General features: G+C 38.8%; 1 protein-coding gene across 1 annotated transcript in view; it reads right to left on the bottom strand.

Annotated features, from left to right (window-relative positions):
- Nucleotides 1-1,334: 1,334 nt before the first annotated feature.
- LOC108800150 (otogelin-like protein) overlaps nt 1,335-10,092 on the bottom strand; it is a 139,486-nt gene continuing 130,728 nt past the window's right edge. The window contains exons 50-52 of the mRNA XM_018572103.1: nt 2,889-3,000; nt 2,217-2,315; nt 1,335-1,495 (exon numbers count right to left, since the gene is read on the bottom strand). Coding sequence (XP_018427605.1) covers nt 1,335-1,495; nt 2,217-2,315; nt 2,889-3,000 — 372 coding nt within the window. The remainder of the gene's footprint in view (nt 1,496-2,216; nt 2,316-2,888; nt 3,001-10,092) is intronic.

Raw genomic sequence — 10,092 nt, 5'->3', positions numbered from 1 at the left:
CAAGCTGGCAACAGGCAAAGGCGCTGTCCTTTCATTTCAGGACCTTTTATCAAGAAGAGAGCAGGCAAAGGAGGTAGGGAAAAGTGAGTATCAGGCCCAGACTGAAGGGAGGATGGGAGGGCCATCCACCCTGTACTGGGATGACTGCAGGCACCAGTATGATGGGGGATCTAACATGTATCAACATGTCTCCTTTATACATTGTAGTGGTGGCTGTACGGAGTCCCATGATTTCTAATGGTGGCCCTGGCTCTAGTTCGTGTTCTCAGTATCATGTATCAACATGTCTCCTTTATACATTGTAGTGGTGGCTGTACGGAGTCCCATGATTTCTAATGGTGGCCCTGGCTCTAGTTCGTGTTCTCAGTATGCAAGGTAGAGAACCACACAGTTATTGCCAGGCCCTGCATTCATTGTAAGGAATGACAAGGGTATGTGATTATCCTTGTGAACGGCCCGCTTTGTGGCCAAACACTGTTGTTCCTCCTACTTTTATGTATGATTTTTTTGCAAGTACTTTCAACCCAGTGTCAGAGTGGGTGAAAAACTTTCCTACACTTTTTATTAGTGCTAGTGCTAGTAAAAGCTGCAATAAAAATGAAGGCCCTATTTAATAGGTAATCTATGTGCAATACATATTGGCAAAAAATATAGCACTGAAAATAATAATCTCTTCCTAGTTCCTGAACCCACCTCACTACTTTACCCATTACTTTAGTGCCATGTACACATAGTCGGATGCAAATTACTCATTTATTTCATATTACAGAATCTCCACCGATAGTATGACACCCATTTTCAGCTTTAAAATGGCTATATGCAGAGGCGATGCCAGAAACTAGGGTGGAGATATCTTGCCATTGGAGGAAACCTTGAAAAAAATTATTAGTATGGGAAGCTTTGGGTAGACATGGCTAAGAAGTCTATTAACTGGTGAAAACTTACAGGAGTTGGAGTTGAAGTTGGAGGTGCTGAAAAATATAAAAATATCATGTTAGTACTTAAATCAGCATCATAGAATTCAACCAAAGCAAAACAACGGTTTACTGAATAAAGCAAAGTTCACTACACTACAGTTGGTACTACAATAAGCAATCACAATTCAATTTTGGTGATCTGACTTTAGTAAACTAACATCTGATTTGTTGCCATATGCTAATCTGCTTTGCGCTCCCTTACTGAAATAAGGCCTCAAAAGATTTCAGATGGAGGTCACATGGGCAGGTGTGAGCTTTCTGACAAGAGATCTGAATTTACATTTGCACATTCAAAGGCATTCATATGTCATATCATATGGCAATCAAGGCAAAAGATCAACCCTTTGGACCTCCTGGCTATGCCTCTGCCACCGAGTCCCACTGGGAGAATTTGTGGTGCACACCTGCAATCTCAATGCCATGTATGTTTGGATGGGATTTGATACATTTGGCCGGAGGCTTCAAGGCCGGGACAAACAAAATGGGTGAGAGAGGGCAAACCTGGCGGGTGCCTCGGGCTGTGGGGAAGATAGAGGATTCAAAACCACAATATTTAAGTTTAGCATGGGGTGACGAATAGAGGGATTTGACCAAGGACATAAAGTGGGGACCAAAGCCCCAAAAGTCAAGGACTTCAAATAAATATGGCCACAACAGCATATCAAAAGCCTTCACAATAGCCAATGACAATAGCATAATCTCATGGGATCAAGCGTTGACTAGGTGGATTAGGTGTAAGATCCGGCTAACGCTATCACTGGCTTCTCTATGAGGGGTGAAACCAACCTGGTCTTTCTTGTTCAGTTGCCCAAGGATCTGATTGATGCGAGACGTCAGTATTTTAGAAAAAGAATTCTAACATTCAACTAATAACATTCAATTGACTTGATGCCATGATGATCTTTTTTAATAGCAGTGGCAATGGTGTACAAACAGAGGTAGCAGAAGAAGTGAATACTGCAGGACCCATGGCCTTAGGGAGCAGCTGAGAACCTGATATTTTCATTCTTCTTTACCCGTGCAGGCATAATTATGGTTTATTGGCAGGCTTTCGCACTCACAAGTTTAACTAATAATGATCATTTGTAATCAGAATTTATGTTGTCATTTGTGAAATCTGCACTGGAAAAATTAAAGCTTTGGTTTCTAAGTGTAGCAAATACAGTTTATCATTCAGTTTGTCTGCTACAAAGTTCCTAAGGTTTCTCATAATTACTCTGCCGCTATGACACTACTTACGACATTCATATTCTGGGCAGCACTCTGTTTCAGGGTTCCCAAGCAGCAGTGGTGGTCTGTCACCATCACATGTTGGAATGTAGCATTCATTTTGGCATTCTGATGTAAAGAGAAGAAACAGTCAATAGAATATGGAAGTCAATAGTCATGACAAAATCTTAAACAGTAAGTCCGCATTCAGTGAACCAGAAAATGTTTGTCCAAGATTGAAGGCAATGTATATCAAGACAAGTTATGGTGAGATGGGCTTTGAGGAACCCAAAACTAATTTCTCTGTGAAGAGATTTTTGGTTCTTTTTAGTCCTCCTCACCATTACCTTTGTGGGTTAAACGTTTAATTGTCTCCAAAGTGTTACTTCAGAGAAGCCGTGGCTTCCATACACTGCACTGATGATGGCTAACTGGTCTATAATAAAAGTAGGCAGATCGGATGTATATTATGCCTTATCCACAAGCACAGTTAGCCCAGCTGAATAAAGGATGATTTTCATGTCTCCGCCCACCATGCTTAAATTGAGAATAAACCCCCTTTTATTTTAGTAATTTTTTGTGATGAATGTAAATATCCTCTGTTTTAAGACAGCCCTGTTGTAGTTTGCAGTACAATTAAAAGTGTGACAAAAAACAACGCAGTTTTAAAAGAATTGATGGCATAGAAAAGATTCAACTTACTGCACTCAACAACTGGACAGCAGCGAGTAGCAGAGGAAGGTTCAACCACCACTGGGTCCGCACCCGTCTTCTCACAAGACACAGACTCACAAAGGATATCCAAGCATGGTGGCTTTTGGAAAAAAAAAATGTAATTATGTGTAAGTGCATAAATATTCATGTCAAGTCATCTAATTACAATATTGATAGTAAAACTAGTTGTTAGTAAGTGAAAGGGTAGTCCATTCAAAACTGATATTTTCTTCTACCTAGTTTTAATCACTTTAAAAGGAGGATACATTATTAAAGTAAATCTGGACACAAAAAGATTTGCTCTCTTATAAGGGATATCTAGTAGAGTGCACTTCCTGACATGTGACGGATTCTAAGCAATGCAGTTTTGTAGCCCCGCAGCTGTAAATCTGCAGTGTGAGATCATCTAAGGCACTGCTGTCCCTGACTGGTAGTCTCATGAGATTTGGTACTACTGTACTTCTGACAGTTCATCATGAATTTGTTGCTCACTGCTCTGTTCTCCTTTCTAGAGAGGGAGCTGTACCTGATGACCTGCAGTGCAAGTATTTCCCTGCTTCTGCTTCATTCATTCATTCTGTAGATCTATGATTACTTCACCTCTCCTGCTGCTTACTGACCATTGCCCTACCAGTTATCAGATCACCAGTGAGAGGGGCAGCTTTGACATGAGTAAGCAAAGCCCAATTTCTATACTAAAATGGCCACCTCCACACAGGGACACACTATCTCAGTGTCAGTAATGAGGAAAAAATAAGCTGCAAGAAACCTACTTGCAATATTGGTGACTAGTCATTTACCCATACTTGCCTTTTTTTGAGCACAGCCTCTATAGTATAGGAATCTGTACGGCAAAATGTATAGTACTGTATGTAGGCTGTATTGCTGGCCTCTTTATGCAACTATATCTTGTCTGTGATGTGACCACAGACACATGGAAGAAGAGGCTATGCGGCAAATAAAACATGTGAAATTCTAAAGGAACAAACTATTGTGCAAGGTTTTTATTCCTATATAGTTACGGTCCAGTCAACTCTACTCATTGCATTTACATGCTCTACTTACAGTGGTTGTGTATTATTAGTTTTCTTGTCTCATAAATTTAGGACTGAACTGTTATGCATACCAATACAGTATTACATTTTGATTGACTTACTGGGGTAGTAGGTTCAGGTGTTTGTAGTAGTGGTGCTGAAAAGTAAAGAAGAATATGTTAGTCATATATATTCACATTTCCCTATTTCCACAAACATACAAGTTAAAAAAGTGGTCTGGGCTGCTATGTGATTAAAGCACCACATCACTTTTAGGAACTGAAACACATTAAATATATAATTTGTTTTTTAAGGTGCCATTGAACTAAAACAATCTGAGTTTTAATTAAAAAAAACTTACCAGTTTATTTGTGTTCATCATAAAAACTTAATCAAAAACATTCCAAAATGTTTATTTTATACAATACCGACTTGTACAATACCTTCTATGGTCACATATATATAATGTTGTCAATAAATTAACAGTTCCTCAGTGCTAACAACACAGTCATCCAAACTGATGCTTCCAATGTTCTGACTTTCATCCAAGTAGATCACTTGTTATCGCTCATATCGATGTGTTTCACGCTTTGATTCTTTAAGAATGGAGGTATGTTTTAGTATGAAATTGACACCTCTCACAGTGATCTGTGTGCCCCCAGTAATGAGGAGGCCCTCCCCCCAACAGGGTGGTGGGGGCCGCAGTGAGATCCCCAGACAAGGTATGAGGAAGCAAACTTATCACTGGCGGTTCTTGTGTGTGATGTCTCCCATTCCCAGTGCACTCCTCATAACTGGACGCATACAGATCACTGTGAAAGGGGTCATAATCATACTAGAACATACTTCCATTCTTGAAGGATCACAGTGCCAAATGTGTCGATATGAGCCACAAGTGATCAACTTGAATGCAATTCAGAACCTTGGAAACATCAATTTGGATGACTTTTTTATAGTTAGAACCGAGGAACTATTAATTTATTGCCATATTTTTTTTATATATATAGATATATATCTATATATATGTGGCCATAGGAGGTATTGTACAAATCGGTAGTGTATAAAATTAACATTTTGGAATGTTTTAATTACGTTTTTATGATGAACACAAATAAATATGATAGATGATGGCACCTAAAAAAACTAGTTTATATATTTAATGAGCTATTTTCACAAATACACATACATTATTAAAGTGGAACTCCCGTTTGTTTTTTTGGACTTGGAGTTGGAAAGGGAGTTGGATCCTCTGTCAGGTTATGATTCCAGTGTTTTTTTTATCAATGGGATCGCTCCTCATTTTCTATCCTAGTGACATGCATGTAAGCTGAATGTCCTTGCTGGAGTGCATGTTGCATATATTCCTAATCTACCCGCTGAGATCTACCCAACTCCTGAATATTGAGGTTCTTCTGGAAAACCTCACAATTACAATAATTAGCTGTCAGTAGTCAGTAACTTACTAATAGCATTCCAAAACATGGCAGATAAAAGACTGAAAAAATGTAAATTATGACATTCCTCAGTGAAGTGTATTTCTGTTGGTGCTTCAGTGCAGATGTTTGCAAGCAAAGTCACATGAGATAGGAGGCAAAATTTCATATTTCTTATGATTTTTTTGCATTACTTAGACCTGCACCTTAGGACAACAAATGTTGACAAGAAGACATAAAAGCTTGGCAGCTTTTTATATTATTTTATATGAACATTACTTAAGCATGAGGGCAGGCAATGAGTGCTTTATTTTTGCACAAGAAAGTTGTTGTTTCTCTGCTATTGCAGTGGGATTTTTGAAAGGGACAGTATGGACTCAAATGGCCTTTCCTGGAGGCCGTCTTTAAGTGTGGAAAATATTGATGTGTATGAATACTTACGGCATTCATATATTGGACAGCACTCTGCTTCCAGGTTGAAGGACACAATTGGCTGCTGATCACCACAATAAGGAGCTGGTGGGCATGGATCACATTCTGTGAAAAAACAGTTTTATTACTTAGACAAAGATGCATCATTTTATCAGTTCGGTCAAACTGAACGTCACTTAGCTTAATGCGTATGCTACAGCTACAGTATGGTCATTTTGAATTTCCCCTAATGTACAATCGTTAGGAAATTTTAAAGAAAAATCTGAATTTGATTCAATGATTATTAATTATCTTACTAATGGGAGTGATAAGGTGAAAATACTGTACCCCTTTAGTAAAACAACCAAATTACTAACTTTGCTATCTTTACTCTTTGTAGTTTATTGTTTGCTTCACAATGATGGAGACACTTTAGATAAAAATTCCACCCAAAAGAGTGACTTGTCCCTTGCTCTTCCCTTTTTGCCCGCTCTTCAGAAGGGGCACTAAGCAGTTTAAATCAGAGAGAGTCTGAAGGCAAACAGATTCTCTTTAAGCAACCCATAGTGGTCTGTGGCACTGGCACTGGATGTATCATTCTCAATGTAAAGACTTATTTAAATATTAAAAGTAGATATAAAACATCAGCTTAAAAACATAATAACTTAAAAAACTTTAAACCATTACATCATCCTTTTATTTGCTCCAAAAGAGGTTCATAAACACACTTACGACATTTGTATGCTAGACAGCAAGGGTCAGAGGAGGCAACAGGGACTGGTCTTTCTCCATTCCGTGAGCAATCAGGCACTGTGCATGTAACACCATCACATTTTTTCTGGAAAAGATACAAAGAACAAATATTTATTGTTACATATAACTATTAGTGTTTCTCCTAATATAAACAGGTGAGATATAACTGCAGACATAAAGGTACTTACAGGAGTTGTGAATATAGGAGTTGGAGGAACTGTAAAAAAAACCATACATTTCACATTAAACAGGAAACTATACTATTAACACTATTACCAGTTGCATGTTCTGGGACATTTTTTTTTATGTGAGCACTGCCGCATGTGAGCTGCCTGACTGCATCTGTAGAGTTAGACACCGTGGCACAAAAGCAATGGCCACTGCTGTGTCAGGTTCAGGTGCTGGAGTCCTATTGACAGAACATCTGCCATCTTTACACCATGTCCCACCCATTTTTTTCTAGCTGTGTCATGGATGGTGCAGAAAACTACACCTTCACTCTACTCATGAGAGGAAACAGCATGAGCACATAAGAGAGCAACAAAGGCTGAAGCTGTTTAAGACCTGTTGGGTATGTAAATAGATTATTAACATTCTATATAATATAGTAAATGTCTTTTTGCAAACATTTCCTGAGATTTAAACACCTGCAATGTAGGCAATTTACATCATTTTTATCATCCCTGAAAAGCAGTGTTTGATGTACTTACTACATATGTATGAGGGACAGCAAGGATTCTCTCTGTCTGCCACCTCTACTACTTGCTCATCATCTTTACAGTCTGCTGGTGGGCACCTGCTGTTTTCACAAGGCTGCAGGAAGTGTGAGATACAAAATCAGATCACTTCTTAGTGGACAATCAATATATATAACATCCTAAAGACAGCACAGAATTTTAATCCCAAGTAATGTACAAATCTATGAAGGTTTGTAGCTTTAGTGTTTACCGCCAGCACTAAAGAAGATTACTGCTGGAGAGGCTGCAAACAATAGATCAGACCCCAGTCGTAGGCATTCATTAGAAATCTCGTCCGTGCAACAAATGCTGCAATGGCGTCAGATTCATGTAACTCATAAAATAGAAAAAGCCAGGAACGCATGATGAGATGAATAAGTGACAGCCATAGCTGGAGAATGTAAAAGCGTTGCACATAAGAACTACCTGAATTTCTTGCACGTGTATGAAATAGCAAAAAAAAAACCTGTTGCACGGCTTCCATGAATGTGGCACATCACTTTTTAATGCATCCATACCATCAGAGAAGTGTCACAAATGCTTTATTACGTTGCCTTGTGGTTTAAGTGTAGATTGGTTCAGGAAGGCTATGGAGGGCAGGCTATTTGATCCTTTTGTTTAAGGTACTTCTGTACATAAACCTTCCAAACTTCAGAGCCTTTAACTAATTCTTATCCTAATCCCCAGCATTGCATTTACCCCTAAAGACCCACATTTACCCTTATGATGCTCAGTAATAAACACTGCTGACCTGACACCTATTACGCTTTCTATGCTATTCTATTTGCTTGCTGATCAGAAAATAAGAAAATAAACTTACTGGTAAAGAAGGAATGGGCGTCTGTAAAACAAACAGATGCGTAAATAAATACTTATATACAATATCATTAATGATAATAATAAAAGAGTAAAAAAAACTAGCCACAAAAAAATGAATGCAAAAGTTATTGTATAGACATGGGCACCATATGATGCCAATACACTGTATGATGCCTGGCACAAATAGATGCCAGTCCTTCCCAATGCTCTAGACTCTGTCTAGATAGACGAGGATGAGACACACAGGATTACACTGTCAGGAGGTTGAGGAATGTCCATTTCTCTGGACCCGCAAATCTTGAAGTCTATATGGAAGAGCTTTAGGTATGCACTGCCACCTTATGGCGCCCACAGCTACATACAGTACATACAGTTTTTAAAACCTTTTTTGATACATTCAGTTCTTAATAAACATGATTGTATCCAAGATAGAGTACAAAGTACACATGTACACATGCCACCTTATGGCGCCCACAGCCACAAGTTTGGTAAAATCCTTGCAATGTACATTAATCACCCACAGGGGATTAATTTTTTCCAACAAAAGTGGAGTTACACTTTAAAGGAAGGAAACTAGGCAATCAGGAACTCTGCAGTGATTACACAGTGGGGCCTGATTACACATAAAATATATTTGCCATTCAAAACTCTACCTGCATTGTGCACATTGCAACCAAGCTTACTAAAGCAGCCTGACAGTCCAATGTAATTTAATTGCAATCAGATTTTGTCCTTTTTAACCTCTTTTTACTTACAGAAAGTTCTGGTGGAGGAACTGAAAAATAAAACAAAAATGTGGTATTAGCAGCTAGCATAAATACAGCAAGAAACTCACAACTCTGTATAGCATATATATATACAGTATACACAGAAACAAAATGATCAACAACCAAATAACACAACAGGTTTATTCAATATGACCCTGCAGAAGTGCAAAGTGCAACAACCAATAACAACCAATCAAATTTGAACATTTTCCAAATCAGATGATTGATAGATGCAGATGATTGGTTGCAGTACTGTAAGCCTGATGGTGTATACACATGAACTACACTTGTTCAATCCCTCGTCCAGAGGATGGCTTGCTAGTCACCACCTGAGACAGCGTTCATTTTATAACAAGGACTGACACTAACTCTGACAGTACTGCTTATAATAAACACAGCAACACACTAGCTCATAATAAACCATCATTCCATAGATTTCACTTTCACTAAAAAAAATTCCCAGGAAAGGAAATATTTATGACTATTCTAAATGGTGATAATTCTGCCGAGGCTAATGATGGCTTCCTCTGCAATATTTTCCCATGATCCATCCTCGCTAGAAACAAGGACCATTGCTGGGAAGTCACATGATGTTCTTGCTGGAGCTGAGCCATAACTGCAGCTATATCTGCATGCCTTTCAATTATTTCTAAAATGGCCCCAAACTATCCAGCCCTCTGCTCATCATTTAATTTCAAAGCACACACATAATTCAGGAAGTTGGTGTAAGGGATGGGCAGGCAGAAGGCAGCACTTACTACATAAATAAGAGTTTTTTCAAGTAAACTTTGCTTGCATTATCAAAAAATAGATATACTATGTATTCCTATATCCAGGGCTGGATTTCCCACAATGCCAACCAAGGGAGTAGAGGAGCAGCAGGGGTGTGCAATTCCTATCTCCCGACGCCCAGGACATGCAGTTCCGGGCGCTGGGCGGGTAATTGTTTTCTATATTTAGCTCTGCTTTGGGCAAGCAGGGCTGAATGTAGACCGGGAAAGCAGCCGCTTGTTTTGTACAAATGATCTCGGCAATGTCGCCAAGATCACTTGTATGCCTGTAACAATGCTGATGTTATAACAGGATAGTACATGCTGTGACTTCACAACTCCTTTAAATAAATTAATCTTATGAGAATATACTAAATTAATTATTGTTCCCCTGTACTTCCCTTGTTCTACTGTTCCTCACATACTTTTTATTTTCTCTTTCTTTGTTGTTTTCTGGGGGGGGGGGGG

This window comes from Nanorana parkeri, unplaced genomic scaffold (assembly GCF_000935625.1).
Source record: "Nanorana parkeri isolate BGI_ZX_2015 unplaced genomic scaffold, ASM93562v1 scaffold1938, whole genome shotgun sequence".
NCBI lineage: Eukaryota > Metazoa > Chordata > Amphibia > Anura > Dicroglossidae > Nanorana > Nanorana parkeri.
This window is presented reverse-complemented; position numbering and strand designations above follow the sequence as displayed.